Source organism: Oncorhynchus mykiss, chromosome 9, assembly GCF_013265735.2.
Source record: "Oncorhynchus mykiss isolate Arlee chromosome 9, USDA_OmykA_1.1, whole genome shotgun sequence".
In the NCBI taxonomy this organism is placed as follows: domain Eukaryota; kingdom Metazoa; phylum Chordata; class Actinopteri; order Salmoniformes; family Salmonidae; genus Oncorhynchus; species Oncorhynchus mykiss.
In genome coordinates, this window is record NC_048573.1 from 75,737,205 (window position 1) to 75,764,242 (window position 27,038).

The following is a 27,038-nucleotide window of genomic DNA, read 5'->3' on the forward strand; positions in this document are numbered from 1 at the left end:
ATTTCAATACTGTACTCATTTCAATACTGTATTCATTTCAATACTGTACTCATTTCAATACTTTACTCATTTCAATACTGTATTCATTTCAATACTGTACTCATTTCAATACTGTATTCATTTCAATACTGTATTCATTTCAATACTGTACTCATTTCAATACTGTATTCATTTCAATACTGTATTCATTTCAATACTGTAATCATTTCAACACTGTATTCATTTCAATACTGTATTCATTTCAATACCATACTCATTTCAATACTGTATTCATTTCAATACTGTACTCATTTCAATACTGTATTCATTTCAATACTGTATTCATTTTACTACTGTACTCATTTTAATACTGTATTCATTTCAATACTGTACTCATTTCAATACTGTACTAATTTTAATACTGTATTCATTTCAATACTGTACTCATTCCAATACTTTACTCATTTCAATACTGTATTCATTTCAATACTGTACTCATTTCAATACTGTATTCATTTCAATACTGTACTCATTTCAATACTGTACTCATTTCAATACTGTATTCATTTCAATACTGTATTCATTTCAATACTGTACTCATTTCAATACTGTATTAATTTCAATACTGTATTCATTTCAATACTTTAATCATTTCAACACTGTATTCATTTCAATACTGTATTCATTTCAATACTGTACTCATTTCAATACTGTATTCATTTCAATACTGTAGTCATTTCAATACTGTATTCATTTCAATACTGCATTCATTTTACTACTGTACTCATTTTAATACTGTATTCATTTCAATACTGTATTCATTTCAATACTGTATTCATTTCAATATTGTACTCATTTCAATACTGTACTCATTTCAATACTGTATTCATTTCAATACTGTACTCATTTCAATACTGTACTCATTTCAATACTGTATTCATTTCAATACTGTAATCATTTCAACACTGTATTCATTTCAATACTGTATTCATTTCAATACTGTACTCATTCCAATACTGTATTCATTTCAATACTGTACTCATTTCAATACTGTATTCATTTCAATACTGTATTAATTTTACTACTGTACTCATTTGAATACTGTACTCATTTCAACACTGTATTCATTTCAATACTTTACTCATTTCAATACTGTATTAATTGCAATACTGTACTCATTTCAATACTGTATTCATTTCAATACTGTATTCATTTTACTACTGTACTCATTTGAATACTGTATTAATTTCAATACTGTATTCATTTCAATACTGTACTCATTTCAACACTGTATTAATTTCAATACTGTACTCATTTCAATACTGTATTCATTTCAATACTGTACTCATTTCAATACTATATTCATTTCAATACTGTATTCATTTTACTACTGTACTCATTTTAATACTGTATTCATTTCAATACTGTATTCATTTCAATACTGTATTCATTTCACTACTGTACTCATTTTAATATTGTATTAATTTCAATACTGTACTCATTTCAATACTGTATTCATTTCAATACTGTATTCATATCAATACTGTACTCATTTCAATACTATATTCATTTCAATACTGTATTCATTTTACTACTGTACTCATTTTAATACTGTATTCATTTCAATACTGTATTCATTTCAATACTGTATTCATTTCACTACTGTACTCATTTTAATATTGTATTAATTTCAATACTGTACTCATTTCAATACTGTATTCATTTCAATACTGTATTCATTTCAATACTGTATTTATTTCAATACTGTATTCATTTTACTACTGTACTCATTTCAATACTGTATTCATTTCAATACTGTATTCATTTCAATACTGTACTCATTTCAATACTGTATTCATTTCAATACTGTACTCATTTCAATACTGTATTCATTTCAATACTGTATTCATTTCAATACTGTACTCATTTCAATACTGTATTCATTTCAATACTGTATTCATTTCAATACTGTACTCATTTCAATACTGTATTCATTTCAATACTGTACTCATTTCAATACTGTATTCATTTCAATACTGTATTCATTTCAATAGTGTACTCATTTCAATACTGTATTCATTTCAATACTCACCTTTGAACTTGCCACTCTCCAGCAGGGCTCCAGACTCTTCCAGGGAAAAGAACTCTTCTATGGAGACGAAGTTGTAATCCACCCCTGATATCTCCCCGTCGCGAGGCTGTCTGGTCGTACCTGGAGAGGGACAGATAACATTAGGACAGGTAAGGCTTGAACCCTAACACACACAGAAGCCAGGACAAAGTAATAATTAATCTCCTCGTCCCGAGGGGGTGTCTGATTATACCAGCACATACAGTGGCTTGCAAAAGTATTCACACCTTTCTTGTGGGTTTGTATCATTTTATTTACATAACATGCCCACCACTTTGAAGATCAAAATATTTTGGGGGGTGAAACAAGCAAGAAATAACGGAAAACTTGAGCGTGCATAACTATCTCACCCCCCCCCCCCCCCCCCCCCCCCAATATCAATACGTTGTAAAGCCACCTTTTGCAGCAATAACAGTTGCAAGTCTCTTGGGGTATGCCCTCTGTAGCGCCTTACGGTCAGATGCCGAGCAGTTGCCATACCAGGCAGTGATGCAACCGTTCAGGATGCTCTCAATGGTGCAGCTGTATAACATTTAGAGTATCTGGGGACCCATGCCAAATATTTTCAGTCTCCTGGGGGGGTAAAGGTTTTGTCGTGCCCGCTTCACAACTGTCTTGGTGTGTTTGGACCATGATAGTTCGTTGGTGATGTGGACAACAAGGAACTTGAAACTCTCGACCCGCTCCACTACAGCCTTGTTAATGTTAATGGGGGCCTGTTTGGCCCACCCTCTGTAGTCCACGATCAGCTCCTTTGTCTTGCTCACATTGAGGGAGAGGTTATTGTCTTGGCACTACACTACCAGATCTCTGACCTCCTCCCAATAGGCTGTCTCGTCGTTGTCGGTCACTGTTGTGTCGTCAGCAAACTTAATGATGGTGTTGGAGTCGTGTTTGGCAACGCAGTCGTGGGTGAACAGGGAATACAGGAGGGGACTAAGGACACACCCCTGAGGGGCCCCAGTGTTGAGGATCAGCTTGGCAGACGTGTTGTTGCCTACCCTTACCACCTGGGGGTGGCCCGTTAGGAAGTCCAGGATCCAGTTGCAGAGGGGGGTGTTCAGTCCCAGAGTCCTTAGCTTAGTGATAAGCTTCGTGGGCACAATGGTGTTGAATGCTGAGCTGTAGTTAATGAACAGCATTCTCACATAGGTGTTCCTTTTGTCCAGGTGGGAAAGGGCAGTGTGGAGTGCGATTGAGATTGCGTCATCTGTGGATCTTTTGGGGAGGTATGCGAATTGGAGTGGGTCTAGTGAATCCTATCCGGGAGGCATTGGATAAATCCCGGAACATATTCCAGTCTGTGCTAGCAAAACAGTTCCGTATTGAGCGAGTCACTGGTACTTCCTGCTTTAGTTTTTGCTTGTAAGCAGTAATCAGGAGGATATAATTATGGTCAGATTTGCCAAATGGAGGGCGGGGGAGAGCTTTGCACACATCTCTGTGTGTGGAGTAAAGGTGGTCTAGAGTTTTTTTTCCTCTGGTTGCACATGTAACATGCTGGTAGAAATAAGGTAAAACTGATTTATGTTTGCCTGCATTAAAGTCCCCGGCCACTAGGAGCGCCACTTCTGGGTGAGCATTTTCTTGCTTGCTTATGGCCTTATAGAGTTGGTTGAGTGCGGTCTTAGTGCCAGCATCGGTCTAGACTACTATGAATAATATAGATGAGAACTCTCTTGGTAGATAGTGTGGTCTACAGCTTATCATAAGGTACTCTACCACAGACGAGCAATACCTCGAGACTTATTTAACATTAGACATCGCTCACCAGCTGTTATTGTCAAATAGACACACACCCCCACCCCTCGTCTTATCAGACGTAGCTTCTCTGTTCTGTCGGTGCTGGAAAACCCAGCCAGCTCTTTATTCTCCGTGTCGTCCTTCAGCCGCGACTCGGTGAAACATAAGATATTAGTTCTTGGTAGAATAATTGTAATCGTAGGTCATCAATTTTATTTTCCAATGATTGCATGTTAGCAAGTAGAATGGAAGGCAGTGGGAGTTTACTCGCTCGCCTACGGGTTCTCAGATGGCAGCCCGATCTGCGTCCTCTTTTTCTCAGTCTTTTCTTCACGCAAATGATGGGGATTTGGGCCTGTTCACGAGAGGGCAGTACATCTTTCTCGTCGGACTCGTTAGAGGAAAAAGCTTATTCCAGTTCGTGGTGAGTAATCCCAGTTCTGACGTCCAGGAGTTATTTTCTGTCATAAGAGACGGTAGCAGCAACATTATGTACTTTTTTAAAAGTTACAAACAACGCAGAAAAACTAACAAAATAGCACAGTTGGTCAGGAGCATGTGAAACATCATCCTCTTCGGCGCCACATCCTTCATCGGGTGTAAAGTCTATCAATAACAAAGCCTTTATCAGGTGTAAAATCTATCAATAACAAATCCTTTATCAGGTGTAAAGTCTATCAATAACAAAGCCTTTATCAGGTGTAAAGTCTATCAATAACAAAGCCTTTATCAGGTGTAAAATCTATCAATAACAAAGCCTTTATCAGGTGTAAAGTCTATCAATAACAAAGCCTTTATCAGGTGTAAAGTCTATCAATAACAAAGCCTTTATCAGGTGTAAAATCTATCAATAACAAATCCTTTATCAGGTGTAAAGTCTATCAATAACAAAGCCTTTATCAGGTGTAAAATCTATCAATAACAAATCCTTTATCAGGTGTAAAATCTATCAATAACAAAGCCTTTATCAGGTGTAAAATCTATCAATAACAAAGCCTTTATCAGGTGTAAAATCTATCAATAACAAAGCTCACAGTACACAACTGTGCCGTTATATACTGTGCCGTTATATATATGTTATTTCACGCAAATGGCAAATTGCATCCAAACTCTAAATTAGTCATGTAGAATAGTGGTTGACATGGAGGCATGAGGCTGGAGGAGAAATAACACCTGCATCCCAAATGGATCACTATATACTGTAGTGCACTACGCATTAGACCAAGACCCTGATCAAAAGCACTACTCTATGTAGGGAATAGGCTGCCATTTGGGATTGCAGGCCCCAAAAACACAAAACCAGCAGTCTGTCACAATGAATCAACTTACTGGCCTGGCGCCTAATGGCAGTTGCTATAGAAACAGGTCAGTCACACGAACTATACACTTATTTTCCTTTATTTCTTCTCCTGATGTGTTTTTGAATCAGAGCAGCACCCGCCTACCTGGTAGGAAGATACCAGCAGCACCCGCCTGCCTGGCAGCAAGATACCAGCAGCACCCGCCTACCTAGCAGGAAGATACTAGCAGCACCCGCCTGCCTGGCAGCAAGATACCAGCAGCACCCGCCTACCTAGCAGGAAGATACTAGCAGCACCCGCCTACCTGGTAGGAAGATACCAGCAGCACCCGCCTACCTGGTAGGAAGATACCAGCAGCACTCGCCTACCTGGTAGGAAGATACTAGCAGCACCCGCCTACCTGGTAGGAAGATACCAGCAGCACCCGCCTGCCTGGCAGCAAGATACCAGCAGCACCCGCCTACCTAGCAGGAAGATACTAGCAGCACCCGCCTACCTGGTAGGAAGATACCAGCAGCACCCGCCTGCCTGGCAGCAAGATACCAGCAGCACCCGCCTACCTAGCAGGAAGATACTAGCAGCACCCGCCTACCTGGTAGGAAGATACCAGCAGCACCCGCCTACCTGGTAGGAAGATACCAGCAGCACTCGCCTACCTGGTAGGAAGATACTAGCAGCACCCGCCTACCTGGTAGGAAGATACCAGCAGCACCCGCCTGCCTGGCAGCAAGATACCAGCAGCACCCGCCTACCTAGCAGGAAGATACTAGCAGCACCCGCCTACCTGGTAGGAAGATACCAGCAGCACTCGCCTACCTGGCAGGAAGATACCAGCAGCACCCGCCTGCCCGGCAGCAAGATACCAGCAACACCCGCCTGCCCGGCAGCAAGATACCAGCAACACCCACCTGCCCGGCAGCAAGATACCAGCAACACCCACCTGCCCGGCAGCAAGATACCAGCAGCACCCACCTGCCTGGCAGCAAGATACCAGCAGCACCCACCTGCCTGGCAGCAAGATACCAGCAGCACCCACCTGCCTGGCAGCAAGATACCAGCAGCACCCACCTGCCTGGCAGCAAGATACCAGCAGCACCCACCTGCCTGGCAGCAAGATACCAGCAGCACCCACCTGCCTGGCAGCAAGATACCAGCAGCACCCACCTACCTGGCAGCAAGATACCAGCAGCACCCACCTGCCTGGCAGCAAGATACCAGCAGCACCCACCTGCCTGGCAGCAAGATACCAGCAGCACCCACCTGCCTGGCAGCAAGATACCAGCAGCACCCACCTGCCTGGCAGCAAGATACCAGCAGCACCCACCTGCCTGGCAGCACTCTCTTTCAGATGATGACACCAGGGATTTTCTTTTGCTAGCAGGTATGTTTATCTATGTAATCATGTGTGATTGAGTTGATCTGATTATACAAATGTAGGATCTTAATTTGAGGCAGTTTGCTACAGCAGAAAAATGATCCTGCAGCAGCAGGAAATGTAAATTATTATGTGGATTATAATTAATTGACATTTCTGTAGGTTTTGATCAATTTTATGTAAGGGAAAAACAAGTCTGAAATTTCAAAGTGGAAATTCTAAACTTAAGAAGCCATTTTAAACCTCAAATACACAACAAATGATCCTGCAACATGGTGATCAAATTCAAATCCTACATCTGTAAGTGCATGATTACGTGTGTGTGTGACTGCTTGATGTTTGTGTGGAGGTGGTGGAATGGGTGGAGGGTGTGTAGGGTGTGTAAGGGGTGGAATAGATGAAGGGGGTGGATGGGTGTAGGGGGTGTAGGGTGTGTAAGGGGTGGAATAGATGGAGGGGGTGGATGGTGTAGGGGGTGGAGGGGGTGGAATAGGTGGAGGGGGTGGAATGGGTGGAGGGGGTGGAGGGGGTGGAATGGGTGGAGGGGGTGAGTTGGCACAGTTTAGCGGTGTATGCATGTATAGTTATAGATATCACTTTGCTACTCACAGGGGACGGCTCTGAGGTACAGGTTCTCCCTGATGACCTGCTGCAGTTGGCTGTCCATGGATCCTGGAGTGAAACACTTGCTCAGGTACAGCCTCAGGTCCTTACACAGAGTAGAGCCTGTACGAGAGAGACAGGACATACTGTATGTTATCAGATGTCAGCATTAAACAATGAAGGATTTAGTAAAATACTTTACCCGGGTCTGACTGTGTGTATCTCTGAGGAGTAACCAAAACCTCACTATCAAAAAAGCAGGCACACACAAATTATTACTGTCTGTCTGTCTGTCTGTCTGTCTGTCTGTCTGTCTGTCTGCTTGTCTGTCTGTCTGTCGTGAAGGACACACAAATGCACCCAAAGATTTTGTGAAGGCGCCATTTAAGGGATTACAGTCACATTGGTAACAGTGACCTCTTTATGTCCCTACACTGCTGCAGGCTGAATTAGTGTGTGTGTGAGCATGTGTGTGTGTGTGTGTGTGTGTGAGCATGTGTGAGCGTGTGTGAGCATGTGTGAGCGAGTGAGCGTGTGTGTGTGTGAGCGAGTGAGCGTGTGTGTGTGTGTGTGTGTGTGTGTGTGTGTGTGTGTGTGTGTGTGTGTGTGTGTGTGTGTGTGTGTGTGTGTGTGTGTGTTATTCCCTCCATGCAGTACCGTGTCATCACACTGAGACAGGAAACGGGGTGAAACAACAAACAGAAACATGAGAATAATTCAATCTTATCAAAACTGAACCAAATCTTCTGACCAAATCACAACTGAACAAAACATCAAAAACAGCGTTAAACTATGTTCAGCTCCCTCATCCTATGTGTAAAAATCTTGTGATATTGATTTGTCAAAGCCTTTTCCCTTCGCTAATACCCTCCTTCTCCCCAATGTCCCTTTGGTCAGCATGTACAGCTGGCCGAAACACAGGGCTCTACAACCCTGTTCCTGGAGAGTTCATTATTAGAATCAGCTACGCCAGAATAGAGTTGGAGTTTAAAACATCAGGAGGGTCTCTCTCCAGGAACAGGGTTGGAGTTTAAACCTACAGGAGGGTCTCTCTCCAGGAACAGGGTTGGAGTTTAAACCTACAGGAGAGTCTCTCTCCAGGAACAGGGTTGGAGTTAAAACCTACAGGAGGGTCTCTCTCCAGGAACAGGGTTGGAGTTAAAACCTACAAGAGGGTCTCTCTCCAGGAACAGGGTTGGAGTTTAAACCTACAGGAGGGTCTCTCTCCAGGAACAGGGTTGGAGTTTAAACCTACAGGAGAGTCTCTCTCCAGGAACAGGGTTGGAGTTAAAACCTACAGGAGGGTCTCTCTCCAGGAACAGGGTTGGAGTTAAAACCTACAAGAGGGTCTCTCTCCAGGAACAGGGTTGGAGTTTAAACCTACAGGAGGGTCTCTCTCCAGGAACAGGGTTGGAGTTTAAACCTACAGGAGGGTCTCTCTCCAGGAACAGGGTTGGAGTTAAAACCTACAGGAGAGTCTCTCTCCAGGAACAGGGTTGGAGTTTAAACCTACAGGAGGGTCTCTCTCCAGGAACAGGGTTGGAGTTAAAACCTACAGGAGGGTCTCTCTCCAGGAACAGGGTTGGAGTTAAAGCCTACAAGAGGGTCTCTCTCCAGGAACAGGGTTGGAGTTTAAACCTACAGGAGGGTCTCTCTCCAGGAACAGGGTTGGAGTTAAAACCTACAGGAGGGTCTCTCTCCAGGAACAGGGTTGGAGTTTAAACCTACAGGAAGGTAGCTCTATGAATAGGGTTGGAGTTAAAACCTACAGGAGGGTCTCTCTCGAGGAACAGGGTTGGAGTTTAAACCTACAGGAGAGTCTCTCTCCAGGAACAGGGTTGGAGTTTAAACCTACAGGAAGGTAGCTCTATGAATAGGGTTGGAGTTAAAACCTACAGGAAGGTAGCTCTAGGAACAGGGTTGGAGTTAAAACCTACAGGAAGGTAGCTCTCTGGGAACAGGCTTGGAGTTAAAACCTACAGGAAGGTAGCTCTCCAGGAACAGGGTTGGAGTTAAAACCTACAAGAAGGTAGCTCTCCAGGAACAGGGTTGGAGTTAAAACCTACAGGAAGGTAGCTTTCCAGGAACAAGGTTGTAGTTAAAACCTACAGGAAGGTAGCTCTAGGAACAGGGTTGGAGTTAAAACCTACAGGAAGGTAGCTCTAGGAACAGGGTTGGAGTTGAAACCTACCGGAAGGTAGCTCTAGGAATAGGGTTGGAGTTGAAAACTACAGGAAGGTAGCTTGAGGAACAGGGTTGGAGTTAAAAAAAAAAAAATATATATATATATATATATATATATATATATATATATATATCTGTCTGAATATTCTGTCCACTCCTCACCTCATCCTTCCTCCCCTAGCCTCCATTGACAGTCAAACCTCAATCCCAACTATTCTCCCCTCCTGACTGTCTCTGACAGTGATCAAACCTACTCAATATCCTTGGTCTCCACAGAGACCACAGAGGTTAAGTAATAGAGTGAAGACAATCACATTCACTTAGCATGAGATACTACAGTACAGTACACACTACCTAGTACAGTATACACTACCTACTACAGTACACACTACCTACTACAGTATACACTACCTACTACAGTATACACTACCTACTACAGAGATATAATACTACAGTACAGTATACACTACCTACTACAGTACACACTACCTACTACAGTACACACTACCTACTATAGAGATGTAATACTACAGTACAGTATATACTACCTACAACAGTATACACTACTTACTACAGTATACACTACCTAGTACAGTACACACTACCTACTACAGAGATGTAATACTACAGTACAGTATATACTACCTACTACATTACACACTACCTACTACAGTCTACACTACCTACTACAGTATACACTACCTACTACAGAGATATAATATTACAGTACAGTACACACTACCTTCTACAGAGAAATAATACTACAGTACAGTACACACTACCTACTACAGTATACACTACCTTCTACAGTATACACTACCTACTACAGTACACACTATCTACTACAGTATATACTACCTACTACATTACGCACTACCTACTACAGTATACACTACCTACTACAGTATACACTACCTACTACAGAGATATACTATTACAGTACAGTACACACTACCTACTACATAGATATAATACTATAGTACAGTACACACTACCTACTACAGAGATATAATACTACAGTACAGTACACACTACCTACTACAGAGATATAATACTACAGTACAGTACACACTACCTACTACAGTATATACTACCTACTACAGTACACACTACCTACTACAGTATACACTACCTACTACAGAGATATAATACTACAGTACAGTACACACTACCTACTACAGTATATACTACCTACTACAGTACACACTACCTACTACAGTATATACTACCTACTACAGTACACACTACCTACTACAGAACACACTACCTACTACAATATACACTACCTACTACAGTACACACTACCTACTACAGAACAGACTACAATAACTACTACAGTACAGACTACCTACTACAGGACAGACCAACTACTACAGTACAGACTACCTACTACAGGACAGACCAACTACTACAGTACAGACTACAGTAACTACTACAGTACAGACTACCTACTACAGTACACACTACCTACTACAAGACAGACTTCCTACTAAAGCACACACTACCTACTACAAGACAGACAGCCTGCTACAGTACAGATTAACTACTACAGTACAGATTAACTACTACAGTACAGTACATACTACCTGTTACAGGACAGTAGGACAAGTAACAGTAGAGCAGTAGACGGTAGGACAAGTAAGAGTAGAGCAGTAGACAGTAGAACAAGTAGCAACAGAGCAATAGACAGTAGGACAAAATAAGACTAGAGCAGTAGACAGTAGGACAAGTAGAGTAAAGCAGTAGACAGTAGACCAAGTAGCAACAGAGCAGTAGACAGTAGGACAAGTAAGAGTAGAGCAGTAGACAGTAGGACAAGTAGCAACAGAGCAGTAGACAGTAGGACAAGTAAGAATAGAGCAGTAGACAGTAGGACAAGTAGGAGTAGAGCAGTAGACAGTAGAACTTGTCTTACTGTCTAATGTTCTGCTGCTACTTGTCCTAATGTCTACTGCTCTACTCCTACTTGTTCTACTTTCTACTGCTTTACTGTCACTTGTCCTACTGTCTACTGTTCTTCTGCTACTTGTCCTACTGTCTACTGCTCTCCTGTCACAGTAGACAGTAGGACAAGTGACAGTAGAGCAGTAGACAGTAGGACAATTGAAGGAAAGCAGTGGACAGTGGGACAAGTAAGAGTAGAGCAGTAGAAAGTATGACAAGTAAGAGTAGAGCAGTAGAAAGTAGGACAAGTGTCTTTAGAGCAGGAGAAAGTAGGACAAGTGTCTTTAGAGCAGGAGAAAGTAGGATAAGTGACAGTAAAGCAGTAGAATGTAGGATAAGTGACAATAGAGCAGTAGAAAGTAGGACAAGTGACAGAAAATCAGTAGACAGTAGGACAAGTACCAGTAGAGCAGTAGATAGTAGGACAAGTGCCAGTAAAGCAGTAGAAAGTAGGACAAGTACATTTAGAGCAGTAGAAAGTAGGACAAGTGAGAGTAAAGCAGAAGAAGTAGGATAAGTGACAGTAAAGCAGTAGATAGTAGGACAAGTGACAGTAGACATCAGGACAAGTTACAGTGGAGTGTAGACAGTAGGACAAGTGACAATAGAGCAGTAGCAAGTAGGACAAGTTACAGTAAAGCAGTAGACAGTAGGACAAGTGACAATAGAGCAGTAGAAAGTAGTTAAAGTGACTGTAGACATTAGGACAAGTCACAGTAGAGCAGTAGAAAGTAGGACAAGTGTCAGTAAAGCAGTGGACAGTAGCAGTAGAAGTAGACAGTAGGACAAGTAGAAGTAGACAGTAGGACAAGTAGCAGTAGACAGTAGGACAAGTAGGACAAGTAGACAGTAGCAGTAGACAGTAGCAGTAGAACTAGACAGTAGGACAAGTAGAGGTAGACATTAGCAGTAGACAGTAGGACAAGTAGAGGTAGACAGTACCAGTCCTGGGTTCAGATGATTTCAATTACTTTATCTGTGCTTGATTGAGCTTGCCTGGATTAATTTACCAATAACAACTGTAAACCCTGCACATCTGGCACTCCAGGCGAACTAGAGCAAATGCTCAACGTAGTTGGAATGATTTCAAATAGTGATGGGTACAGGACAGGCGACTCACTACACAGGCTGGACGGTAGGCTAGAAGCTAGCAGGTTTAAGGTAAATCTGAATTGAAGTCAAAGGCTAGAAGCTAGCAGGTTTAAAGTTTATCTGAATTGAAGTCAGAGGATAGAAGCTAGCAGGTTTAGGGTCAATCTGATTTGAAGTCAGAGGCTAGAAGCTAGCTGGTTTAGGGTCAATCTGAATTGAAGTCAGAGGATAGAAGCTAGCAGGTTTAGGGTCAATCTGAATTGAAGTAAGACGGTTAGAAGCTAGCAGGTTTAGGGTCAATCTGAATTGAAGTCAGAGGCTAGAAGCTAGCAGTTTAGGGTCAATCTGAATTGAAGTCAGAGGCTAGAAGCTAGCAGGTTTAGGGTCAATCTGAATTGAAGTCAGAGGATAGAAGCTAGCAGGTTTAGGGTCAATCTGAATTGAAGTCAGAGGCTAGAAGCTAGCAGGTTTAGGGTCAATCTGAATTGAAGTCAGAGGCTAGAAGCTAGCAGGTTTAGGGTCAATCTGAATTGAAGTCAGAGGATAGAAGCTAGCAGGTTTAGGGTCAATCTGAATTGAAGTCAGAGGCTAGAAGCTAGCAGGTTTAGGGTCAATCTGAATTGAAGTCAGAGGATAGAAGCTAGCAGGTTTAGGGTCAATCTGAATTGAAGTCAGAGGCTAGAAGCTAGCAGTTTAGGGTCAATCTGAATTGAAGTCAGAGGATAGAAGCTAGCAGGTTTAGGGTCAATCTGAATTGAAGTCAGAGGCTAGAAGCTAGCAGTTTAGGGTCAATCTGAATTGAAGTCAGAGGATAGAAGCTAGCAGGTTTAGGGTCAATCTGAATTGAAGTCAGAGGCTAGAAGCTAGCAGTTTAGGGTCAATCTGAATTGAAGTCAGAGGATAGAAGCTAGCAGGTTTAGGGTCAATCTGAATTGAAGTCAGAGGATAGAAGCTAGCAGGTTTAGGGTCAATCTGAATTGAAGTCAGAGGATAGAAGCTAGCAGGTTTAGGGTCAATCTGAATTGAAGTCAGAGGATAGAAGCTAGCAGGTTTAGGGTCAATCTGAATTGAAGTCAGTCAATTCAGGAAGGGATTTGAATGAAACATTCGTAGAAAGAAAAAAAATGAAAAAAGTTTGAAATAAATAGCTTCTCCTTTTCGGTTTATTGAGAAGTCATTGAAAATAAAAATTATTTAAAAATTATTCAATTATTAAATTGTAATTTATGTTTACTTCCTGAATTGACTGACTTATTGGAATTGTCCTTTACCTAGTAGCTAGGTAAAGGACAATGGAGTTACATATGGAGTTACATTTCACATGAAGTTAGCTACATTTTTATAAATACCAACTTTTGCATGAAAAGTGTCGGACGCACATTTTTTGGGGCATGCACTGTTTATGAGGCCCCAGGACGTCCTCAGGACTTTCATTTTACTAGTCCTCAGGACTTTCATTTTACTAGTCCTCAGGACTTTCATTCTACTAGTCCTCAGGACTTTCATTTTACTAGTCCTCAGGACTTTCATTTTACTAGTCCTCAGGACTTTCATTTTATTAGTCCTCGGGACTTTCATTTTACTAGTCCTCGGGACTTTCATTTTACTAGTCCTCGGGACTTTCATTTTACTAGTCCTCAGGACTTTCATTTTACTAGTCCTCAGGACTTTCATTTTACTAGTCCTCAGGACTTTCCTCGGGACTTTCATTTTACTAGTCCTCAGGACTTTCATTTTACTAGTCCTCAGGACTTTCATTTTACTAGTCCTCAGGACTTTCATTTTACTAGTCCTCAGGACTTTCATTTTACTAGTCCTCAGGACTTTCATTTTACTAGTCCTCAGGACTTTCATTTTACTAGTCCTCGGGACTTTCATTTTACTAGTCCTCGGGACTTTCATTTTACTAGTCCTCAGGACTTTCATTTTACTAGTCCTCAGGACTTACATTTTACTCGTCCTCGGGACTTTCATTTTACTCGTCCTCGGGACATTAATTTTACTAGTCCTCAGGACATTGCATGACGGTCCAAAGCTGTAGGAACTTTGTCTAGTTCCCTGTAAGTTCCCAGGACCATGACACAACAATTTTAGGACCACCTCAGGACTTTCATTTTACTACCCTGCAAACAAAAATAAGTGGTTAGGACGTCCCCGGGACGTTACGAAGTGGTCCACTAAAATCAGTCAGAACGTTGTGTCGTGGTCCCCTGGAGGTTTTGTCTAGTTCCCGGTTGGTGTGTGTGTGTGTGTGTGTGTGTGTGTGTGTGTGTGTGTGTGTGTGTGTGTGGGGGGGGGGTACCTGGCGAGACAGTTTTAATGCGTATGGGATGGGGGCATGAGTTGAGGACCCCTCTCACGTCTCCTAGTGTCATGCCCAGGACGGGCGTACCCCCGATCTCCAGTATGACGTCACCCACTGTGGCCCCGCCTCCCGGTGCTGCTGTGACGAATGGGAACTCTCCGTAGTCAGCCCCGCCCCCGATGGCCACACCTAGCTCCCCAGACCCACCCCCCAGGGGAACAAAACTCTCCTGCACCTTGGAACGCCAGTGCAGCTTGTTCACTGTGGCCTTAGACATTGTGGCAGACCTGGAAGAGACACAAGACAGCACAGAGATGGTCAATACATCGTACAAAAGATAGCACAGGGAGCTGTGGCCTTAGACATGGTAGTAGAGCTGGAACAGAATAGCACAGGCCACGGGGATGGTAACAACACCACACGAGTGGGAAAAACAGAACCATGAAAACAGACCCATGAAAACAGACTCATGAAAATAGAACCATGAAAACAGACCCATGAAAATAGAACCGTGAAAACAGACCCGTGAAAACAGACCCGTGAAAATAGAAACATGAAAACAGACCTATGAAAACAGACCCATGAAAACAGACCCGTGAAAACAGACCCATGAAAACAGACCCGTGAAAATAGAACTGTGAAAACAGACCCGTGAAAACAGACCCGTGAAAACAGACCCATGAAAACAGACCCATGAAAACAGACCCTTGAAAACAGAACCGTGAAAACAGACCCATGAAAACAGAACCATGAAAACAGACCCATGAAAACAGACCCATGAAAACAGAACCGTGAAAACAGAACCGTGAAAACAAACCCATGAAAACAGACCCATGAAAACAGACCCATGAAAACAGAACTGTGAAAACAGACCCATGAAAACAGACCCATGAAAACAGACCCATGAAAACAGAACTGTGAAAACAGACCCATGAAAACAGACCCATGAAAACAGAACCGTGAAAACAAGGTGTGGAATGATGAATACACTATTTAAATACAGTAAAATTACAAATTACAAAATAACAGTAGGAGCAATAATCGGTCCGTGTCTCTGGAGCTAAGAAGCAATGACAACCTATGACCGATTTAGTACCAATTACCTCAACTAACCTAACCCCCAAACACTGACTCGGTACTGGTACCCCCTGTATATAGCCTCCACACTGACTCTGTACCGGTACCCCCTGTATATAGCCTCCACATTGACTCTGTACCGGTACCCCCTGTATATAGCCTCCACACTGACTCTGTACGGGTACCCCCTGTATATAACCTCCACACTGACTCTGTACCGGTACCCCCTGTATATAGCCTCCACATTGACTCTATACCAGTACCCCCTGTATATAGCCTCCACATTGACTCTGTACCGGTACCCCCTGTATATAGCCTCCACACTGACTCTGTACCGGTACCCCCTGTATATAGCCTCCACATTGACTCTGTACCGGAACCCCCTGTATATAGCCTCCACATTGACTCGGTACCGGTACCCCCTGTATATAGCCTCCACACTGACAATCTACTGGTACCCCCTGTATATAGCCTCCACACTGAGTCTGTACCGGTACCCCCTGTATATAGCCTCCACATTGACTCTGTTAGCTCAACCGACACCAATCCTGTAGAGGTTAACATTAGCCTTCTACATCTAGCTACATATTTAGCTTCCACCCTCTCAGGTCAGGGGCACAACCATGTCTGAATTAATGGTTGGATCAGAATCTCAGTTATAATCATTGGCCAGTACGGAGAATTAAGTAAAACCACAAGTCCAAGTTTAACAATTCCAGTGTTACTGTCCGTGACGCTCTCAATGAGATTTGAGTGACACCAAATCCAAGCTGGATTCCCTTGACATTTTGTTTGTTGGTGCGCCGGGACCATTCACTGTTGAGCTTGATGCTGATTGGCAAAAAAATGTTATCAAATCAAATCTTATTGGTCACATACACATGGTAAGCAGATGTTATTGGTCACATGGTTAGCAGATGTTATTGGTCACATGGTTAGCAGATGTTATTGGTCACATCGTAAGCAGATGTTATTGGTCACATGGTTAGCAGATGTTATTGGTCACATCGTAAGCAGATGTTATTGGTCACATGGTTAGCAGATGTTATTGGTCACATGGTTAGCAGATGTTATTGGTCACATGGTTAGCAGATGTTATTGGTCACATGGTTAGCAGATGTTATTGGTCACATCGTAAGCAGATGTTATTGGTCACATGGTTAGCAGATGTTATTGGTCACATGGTTAGCAGATGTTATTGGTCACATGGTTAGCAGATGTTATTGGTCACATCGTAAGCAGATGTTATTGGTCACATGGTTAGCAGATGTTATTGGTCACATGGTTAGCAGATGTTATTGGTCACATGGTTAGCAGATGTTATTGGTCACATGGTTAACAGATGTTATTGGTCACATGGTAAGCAGATGTTATTGGTCACATGGTTAGCAGATGTTATTGGTCACATGGTTAGCAGATGTTATTGGTCACATGGTTAGCAGATGTTATTGGTCACATGGTTACTAGATGTTATTGGTCACATGGTTAGCAGATGTTATTGGTCACATACACATGGTTAGCAGATGTTATTGGTCACATACACATTGTTAGCAGATGTTATTGGTCACATACACATGGTTAGCAGATGTTATTGGTCACATACACATGGTTAATAGATGTTATTGGTCACATACACATGGTTAGCAGATGTTATTGGTCACATACACATGGTTAGTAGATGTTATTGGTCACATACACATGGTTAGCAGATGTTATTGGTCACATACACATGGTTAGCAGATGTTATTGGTCACATACACATGGTTAGTAGATGTTATTGGTCACATACACATGGTTAGCAGATGTTATTGGTCACATACACATGGTTAGTAGATGTTATTGGTCACATGGTTAGCAGATGTTATTGGTCACATACACATGGTTAGCAGATGTTATTGGTCACATGGTTAGCAGATGATATTGGTCACATGGTTAGCAGATGTTAATGGTCACATGGTTAGCAGATGTTAATGGTCACATACACATGGTTAGTAGATGTTATTGGTCACATGGTTAGCAGATGTTATTGCGAGTGTAGCGAAATGCTTGTTATGAATGGAGGCCAGATCCGCGTTGGCTTCCCTTGCCTTCAACGCTACAGACAGAAACAATGTCATACTCGTTTTGACCAGACAGCATCAGATAGATGGCCTACACATAGAGACAGAGAGGGGCGCTGTTTCCCTCGCTCTGATGCTTTCTCTCCTGTGAGATATATTCAACCTCTTGCGATTTGAAGGGAAATTATGAAACTCAAAGAGATGAAAGATAAATTATTGTATTTTTTTTCATGTTTCTATTGGTAAAAACGGGGCGGCAGGGTAGCCTAGTGGTTAGAGCATTGGACTAACAACTGAAAGGTTGCAAGTTCAAATCCCCGAGCTGACAAGGTACAAATCTGTCGCTCTGCCCCTGAACAAAGCAGTTAACCCACTGTTCCTAGGTCGTCATTGAAAATAAGAATTTGTTCTTTAGCTAACTTGCCTAGTTAAAAAAAGGTCAAATAAAAAAAATTGGTAAAAGATTTTGGGAAGCCTGCCTTCCCTTGATATCAATGGATATACCACTGATAAAAATATTCACTCTGAAAACTGCTACAGTTAAGGAAAGTGTTTTACTTCATGAGATCAAGGTCAATCCTTTGGTTCAACTAGGGACACATGAGTGTTCTAGGCTATACCCGGATTAAGAATAGTCCTGGATTAAAAAGCTATTTCAATGGAGATTCATTGATTATGCTTTTTAGTCTAGGACAAGGCTTAATCTGTGGCTGGGACAATAGCCCTGAAAGGCCAGGCTTTCTCCCTACTCTTACTGACCAGGAATTTTGACTCATCTAGTGTCAGGAACCTCTCTCTCTCTCTCTCTCTCTCTCTCTCTCTCTCTCTCTCTCTCTAATAGGAGAAAAAGGCAAACAACAGTGGTGTCAGAGGACCAGTCATCCTGAGGAAAACAGTGGTGTCAGAGGATCAGTCATCGTAGAGAACAGTGGTGTCAGAGGACCAGTCATCCTAGAGAACAGTGGTGTCAGAGGACCAGTCATCCTGAGGAGAACAGTGGTGTCAGAGGACCAGTCATCCTAGAGAACAGTGGTGTCAGAGGACCAGTCATCCTAGAGAACAGTGATGTCAGAGGACCAGTCATCCTAGAGAACAGTGATGTCAGAGGACCAGTCATCCTAGAGAACAGTGGTGTCAGAGAACCAGTCATCCTAAAGAGAACAGTAGTGTCAGGGGACCAGTCATCCTAAAGAGAACAGTGGTGTCAGTGGACCCGTCATCCTGAGGAGAACAGTGGTGTCAGAGGACCAGTCATCCTAGAGAAAAGTGGTGTACAAGGTGACTCATCTAGAGCCTGGTTACATATCTAAAGCCTGGTTACAGATCTAGAGCCTGGTTACAGATCTAGAGCTTGGTTACAGATCTAGAGCCTGGCTACATATCTAGAGCCTGGTTACAGATCTAAAGCCTGGTTACAGATCTAGAGCCTGTTTACATATCTAGAGCCTGGTTACATATCCAGAGCCTGGTGACTCATCTAGAGCCTGGTGACTCATCTAGAGCCTGTTGACTCATCTAGAGCCTGGTACATATCTAGAGCCTGGTGACTCATCTAGAGCCTGGTTACATATCTAGTGCCTGTTGACTCATCTAGAGCCTGGATACATATCTAGAGCCTGGTGACTCATCTAGAGCCTGGTGACTCAACTAGAGCTTGGTGACTCAACTAGAGCCTGGTGACTCATCTAGAGCCTGGTTACATATCTAGAGCCTGGTTACATATCTAGAGCCTTGTTACATATCTAGAGCCTGGTTATATATCTAGAGCCTGGTGAATCATCTAGAGCCTGGTTATGTATCTAGAGCCTGGTGACTCATCTAGAGCCTGGCTACATATCTAGAGCCTGATGACTAATCTAGAGTCTGGCTACATATCTAGAGCTTGGTGACTCATCTAGAGCCTGGCTACATATCTAGAGACTGGCTACATATCTAGATCCTGGTTACATATCTAGAGCCTGGTTATATATCTAGAGCCTGATGACTCATCTAGAGCCTGGTTACATATCTAGAGCCTGGTGACTCATCTAGAGCCTGGTTACATATCTAGAGCCTGGTGACTCATCTAGAGCCTGGTTACATATCTAGAGCTTGGTTACATATCCAGAGCCTGGTGACTCATCTAGAGCCTGGTGACTCATCTAGAGCCTGGCCACATATCTAGAGCCTGGTTACAAATCTAGAGCCTGGTGAGTCATCTAGAGCCTGGTGACTCATCAAGAGCCTGGTGACTCATCTAGAGCCTGTTGACTCATCTAGAGCCTGGATACATATCTAGAGCCTGGTGACTCATCTAGAGCCTGGTGACTCAACTAGAGCTTGGTGACTCAACTAGAGCCTGGTGACTCATCTAGAGCCTGGTTACATATCTAGAGCCTGGTTACATATCTAGAGCCTTGTTACATATCTAGAGCCTGGTTATATATCTAGAGCGTGGTGAATCATCTAGAGCCTGGTTATGTATCTAGAGCCTGGTAACTCATCTAGAGCCTGGCTACATATCTAGAGCCTGATTGCTCATGTAGAGCCTGGTTACATATCTAGAGCCTGATGACTCATCTAGAGTCTGGCTACATATCTAGAGCTTGGTGACTCATCTAGAGCCTGGCTACATATCTAGAGACTGGCTACATATCTAGATCCTGGTTACATATCTAGAGCCTGGTTAGATATCTAGAGCCTGATGACTCATCTAGAGCCTGGTTACATATCTAGAGCCTGGTGACTCATCAAGAGCCTGGTACATATCTAGAGCCTGGTGACTCATCTAGAGCCTGGTTACATATCTAGAGCCTGGTGACTCATCTAGTGCCTGGCTACATATCTAGAGCTTGGTGACTCATCTAGAGCCTGGCTACATATCTAGAGCCTGGCTACATATCTAGATCCTGGTTACATATCTAGAGCCTGATTAGATATCTAGAGCCTGATGACTCATCTAGAGCCTGGTTACATATCTAGAGCCTGGTGACTCATCTAGAGCCTGGTTACATATCTAGAGCCTGGTGACTCATCTAGAGCCTGGTTACATGTTGAGAGCCTGGCTACATATCTAGAGCCTGGTGTCTCATCTAGAGCCTGGCCACATGTCTAGAGCCTGGCTACATATCTAGAGCTCGGTGACTCATCTAGAGCCTGGCTACATATCTAGAGCCTGGTGACTCATCTAGAGCCTGGCTACATATCTAGAGATTGGTGACTCATCTAGAGCCTGGATACATATCTAGAGCTTGGTGACTCATCTAGAGCCTGGCTACATATCTAGAGCTTGGTGACTCATCTAGAGCCTGGCTACATATCTAGAGCCTGGATACATATATAGAGCCTGGCTACATATCTAGAGCCTGTTTACATATCTAGAGCTAGGTGACTCATCTAGAGCCTGGCTACATATCTAGAGCTTGGTGACTCATCTAGAACCTGGCTGCATATCTAGAGCCTGGCTACATATCTAGAGCTTGGTGACTCATCTAGAGCCTGGCTACATATCTAGAGCCTTGCTACATATCTAGAGCCTGGCTACATATCTAGAGCCTGGTTAGATATCTAGAGCCTGATGACTCATCTAGAGCCTGGTTACATATCTAGAGCCTGGTGTCTCATCTAGAGCCTGGCCACATATCTAGAGCCTGGCTACATATCTAGAGCTCGGTGACTCATCTAGAGCCTGGCTACATATCTAGAGCCTGGTGACTCATCTAGAGCCTGGCTACATATCTAGAGATTGGTGACTCATCTAGAGCCTGGATACATATCTAGAGCTTGGTGACTCATCTAGAGCCTGGCTACATATCTAGAGCTTGGTGACTCATCTAGAGCCTGGCTACATATCTAGAGCCTGGCTACATATCTAGAGCCTGGCTACATATTTAAAGCTTGGTGACTCATCTAGAGCCTGGATACATATCTAGAGCCTGGCTACATATCTAGAGCTTGGTGACTCATCTAGAGCCTGGCTACATATCTAGAGCCTGGATACATATATAGAGCCTGGCTACATATCTAGAGCCTGTTTACATATCTAGAGCTAGGTGACTCATCTAGAGCCTGGCTACATATCTAGAGCCTGGCTACACATCTAGAGCCTGGCTACATATCTAGATTTTGGTGACTCATCTAGAGCCTGGATACATATCTAGAGCCTGGCTACATATCTAGAGCTTGGTGACTCATCTAGAGCATGGCTACATATCTAGAGCCTGGCTACATATCTAGAGCTTGGTGACTCATCTAGAGCCTGGCTACATATCTAGAGCCTGGCTACATATCTAGAGCTTGGTGACTCATCTAGAACCTGGCTGCATATCTAGAGCCTGGCTACATATCTAGAGCTTGGTGACTCATCTAGAGCCTGGATACATATCTAGAGCTTGGTGACTAATCTAGAGCCTGGATACATATCTAGAGCCTGGTTACATATCTAGAGCCTGGTTACATATCTAGAGCCTGGTTACATATCTAAAGCTTGGTGACTCATCTAGAGCCTGGCTACATATCTAGAGCCTGGCTACATATCTAGAGCCTTGCTACATATCTAAAGCTTGGTGACTCATCTAGAGCCTGGATACATATCTAGAGCCTGGCTACATATCTAGAGCTTGGTGACTCATCTAGAGCCTGGCTACATATCTAGAGCCTTGCTACATATCTAGAGCCTGGCTACATATCTAGAGCCTGACTACATATCTAAAGCTTGGTGACTCATCTAGAGCCTGGCTACATATCTAGAGCCAGGCTACATATCTAGAGCCTGGCTACATATTTAAAGCTTGGTGACTCATCTAGAGCCTGGATACATATCTAGAGCCTGGCTACATATCTAGAGCTTGGTGACTCATCTAGAGCATGGCTACATATCTAGAGCCTTGCTACATATCTAGAGCCTGGCTACATATCTAGAGCCTGGTTAGATATCTAGAGCCTGATGACTCATCTAGAGCCTGGTTACATATCTAGAGCCTGGTGACTCATCGAGAGCCTGGTACATATCTAGAGCCTGGTGACTCATCTAGTGCCTGGCTACATATCTAGAGCTTGGTGACTCATCTAGAGCCTGGCTACATATCTAGAGCCTGGCTACATATCTAGATCCTGGTTACATATCTAGAGCCTGATTAGATATCTAGAGCCTGATGACTCATCTAGAGCCTGGTTACATATCTAGAGCCTGGTGACTCATCTAGAGCCTGGTTAGATATCTAGAGCCTGGTGACTCATCTAGAGCCTGGTTACATGTTGAGAGCCTGGCTACATATCTAGAGCCTGGTGTCTCATCTAGAGCCTGGCCACATATCTAGAGCCTGGCTACATATCTAGAGCTCGGTGACTCATCTAGAGCCTGGCTACATATCTAGAGCCTGGTGACTCATCTAGAGCCTGGCTACATATCTAGAGATTGGTGACTAATATAGAGCCTGGATACATATCTAGAGCTTGGTGACTCATCTAGAGCCTGGCTACATATCTAGAGCTTGGTGACTCATCTAGAGCCTGGCTACATATCTAGAGCCTGGATACATATATAGAGCATGGCTACATATCTAGAGCCTGTTTACATATCTAGAGCTAGGTGACTCATCTAGAGCCTGGCTACATATCTAGAGCCTGGCTACACATCTAGAGCCTGGCTACATATCTAGATTTTGGTGACTCATCTAGAGCCTGGATACATATCTAGAGCCTGGCTACATATCTAGAGCTTGGTGACTCATCTAGAGCATGGCTACATATCTAGAGCCTGGCTACATATCTAGAGCTTGGTGACTCATCTAGAGCCTGGCTACATATCTAGAGCCTGGCTACATATCTAGAGCTTGGTGACTCATCTAGAACCTGGCTGCATATCTAGAGCCTAGGTACATATCTAGAGCCTTCCTACATATCTAAAGCTTGGTGACTCATCTAGAGCCTGGATACATATCTAGAGCCTGGCTACATATCTAGAGCTTGGTGACTCATCTAGAGCCTGGCTACATATCTAGAGCCTTGCTACATATCTAGAGCCTGGCTACATATCTAGAGCCTGGCTACATATCTAAAGCTTGGTGACTCATCTAGAGCCTGGCTACATATCTAGAGCCTGGCTACATATCTAGAGCCTGGCTAAATATCTAGAGCTTGGTGACTCATCTAGAGCCTGGATACATATCTAGTGCCGGGCTACATATCTAGAGCTTGGTGACTCATCTAGAGCCTGGCTACATATCTAGAGCCTGGCTACATATCTAGAGCCTGGCTACATATCTAGAGCCTGGCTACATATCTGGAGCTTGGGGACTCATCTAGAGCCTGGCTACATATCTAGAGCCTTGCTACATATCTAGAGCTTGGTGACTCATCTAGAGCCTGGATACATATCTAGAGCTTGGTGACTAATCTAGAGCCTGGTTACATATCTAGAGCCTGGTTACATATCTAGAGCCTGGTTATATATCTAAAGCTTGGTGACTCATCTAGAGCCTGGCTACATATCTAGAGCCTGGCTACATATCTAGAGCTTGGTGACTCATCTAGAACCTGGCTGCATATCTAGAGCCTGGCTACATATCTAGAGCTTGGTGACTCATCTAGAGCCTGGATACATATCTAGAGCTTGGTGACTAATCTAGAGCCTGGTTACATATCTAGAGCCAGGTTACATATCTAGAGCCTGGTTACATATCTAAAGCTTGGTGACTCATCTAGAGCCTGGCTACATATCTAGAGCCTGGCTACATATCTAGAGCCTTGCTACATATCTAAAGCTTGGTGACTCATCTAGAGCCTGGATACATATCTAGAGCCTGGCTACATATCTAGAGCTTGGTGACTCATCTAGAGTCTGGCTACATATCTAGAGCCTTGCTACATATCTAGAGCCTGGCTACATATCTAGAGCCTGGCTACATATCTAAAGCTTGGTGACTCATCTAGAGCCTGGCTACATATCTAGAGCCTGGCTACATATCTAGAGCCTGGCTAAATATCTAGAGCTTGGTGACTCATCTAGAGCCTGGATACATATCTAGAGCCGGGCTACATATCTAGAGCTTGGTGACTCATCTAGAGCCTGGCTACATATCTAGAGCCTGGCTACATATCTAAAGCTTGGTGACTCATCTAGAGCCTGGCTACATATCTAGAGCCTGGCTACATATCTAGAGCCTGGCTACATATCTAGAGCCTGGCTACATATCTAGAGCCTGGCTACATATCTAGAGCTTGGTGAGTCATCTAGAGCCTGGCTACATATCTAGAGCCTGGCTACATATCTAGAGCCTGGCTACATATCTAGAGCCTGGCTACGTATCTAGAGCCTGGCTACATATCTAGAACTTGGTGACTCATCTAGAGCCTGGATACATATCTAGAGCCTGGCTACATATCTAGAGCCTGGCTACATATCTAGAGCTTGGTGACTCATCTAGAGCCTGGCTACATATCTAGAGCCTGGCTACATATCTAGAGCTTGGTGACTCATCTAGAGCCTGGCTACATATCTAGAGCCTGGCTACATATCTAGAGCTTGGTGAGTCATCTAGAGCCTGGCTACATATCTAGAGCCTGGCTACATATCTAGAGCCTGGCTACATATCTAGAGCCTGGCTACATATATAGAACTTGGTGACTCATCTAGAGCCTGGCTACATATCTAGAGCTTGGTGACTCATCTAGAGCCTGGCTACATATCTAGAGCTTGGTGACTCATCTAGAGCCTGGATACATATCTAGAGCCTGGCTACATATCTAGAGCCTGGCTACATATCTAGAGCTTGGTGACTCATCTAGAGCCTGGCTACATATCTAGAGCCTGGCTACATATCTAGAGCCTGGTGACTCATCTAGAGCCTGGATACATATCTAGAGCCTGGCTACATATCTAGAGCCTGGCTACATATCTAGAGCTTTGTGACTCATCTAGAGCCTGGCTACATATCTCTAACTATTCTTCCCCACAGCACCGGCACCACAGTATGATACGCATGCCCTGCTGAAGCAGATGTGATTGGATTGCTGAGCGACTTGCTTGTAAGTGGATTATCTCATTTCAATCAGAGATAAAAGGACCTATCATGCATCCCAAATGGCATCCTACAGTATTTCCTATTCAGTTCACTACTTTTTACCAGGGCCTTGGTCAGAATTAGTGCACTAAATCGGGAGTACAGTTCGATTTGAGACTGACTCCCAGTTCTCAGATTCATCTATACAGTACTGTGAATACTGTTATATTCTTATTAATAGCTGCTAATATAAACATAAAGCAGAACACCAGAATACATCTGTCTCTCTGTATGTTTGTCTGTCCGTCCGTCCGTTTCTCTGTTAGTCAGTCTGTCTGTCTGTATGTCTGTTAGTCTGCCTCACTAGTGTCACTCAGCTCATCTATATCTTATTTCAAAGTATTCATTGTGGAAGAATACAAAACAATAGAATACAAAACAATAGAATACAAAACAATTTAATATAAAACAATAGAATATAAAACAATAGAATACAAAACAATAGAATATAAAACAATTTAATATAAAACAATAGAATACAAAACAATAGAATACAAAACAATTTAATATAAAACAATAGAATACAAAACAATAGAATACAAAACAATAGAATACAAAACAATAGAATACAAAACAATAGAATATAAAACAATAGAATACAAAACAATAGAATATAAAACAATAGAATACAAAACAATAGAATATAAAACAATAGAATACAAAACAATAGAATATAAAACAATAGAATATAAAACAATAGAATACAAAACAATAGAATACAAAACAATAGAATACAAAACAATAGAATACAAAAACAATAGAATACAAAACAATAGAATACAAAACAATAGAATACAAAAACAATAGAATACAAAACAATAGAATACAAAAACAATAGAATACAAAACAATAGAATACAAAACAATAGAATATAAAACAATAGAATACAAAACAAATTATGATGATCAGGAGATTCTATTTTCACAGACTCAACATATGTACATTTTACACAAACACCAAAGCAACAAGTCAGACATGACATTGACATGAAGGTGTTAGTTAGCTAGCGCAGGCTACATTAGTTCAGCAGTGGTAGAGGACCCAGAGAAGCAGTTGTGAGAGCTGAGATTAAACACAAAGGACAGAAGCCTGGACACAGACTAAGCCTGACAGACAGACCAATGGGTCTGGGGGGGTCAGAGAATGCCATCCAGGCAAATGGGTTGGAATTATGACCTAGTTGTATCCTGTAGATAACTCTG

General features: G+C 42.8%; 1 protein-coding gene across 3 annotated transcripts in view; it reads right to left on the minus strand.

Moving 5' to 3' along the window:
* Nucleotides 1–27,038, minus strand: part of LOC110531286 (membrane-associated guanylate kinase, WW and PDZ domain-containing protein 1-like) — a 130,255-nt gene that overhangs the window by 74,987 nt on the left and 28,230 nt on the right. For all 3 annotated transcript variants that reach the window (XM_036989056.1, XM_036989055.1, XM_036989053.1), the window contains exons 2-4: nucleotides 14,655–14,944; nucleotides 7,139–7,255; nucleotides 2,072–2,191 (exon numbers count right to left, since the gene is read on the minus strand). In XM_036989056.1, the coding sequence (XP_036844951.1) occupies nucleotides 2,072–2,191; nucleotides 7,139–7,255; nucleotides 14,655–14,934 (517 nt within the window). In that variant the 5' untranslated portion in view covers nucleotides 14,935–14,944. The remainder of the gene's footprint in view (nucleotides 1–2,071; nucleotides 2,192–7,138; nucleotides 7,256–14,654; nucleotides 14,945–27,038) is intronic.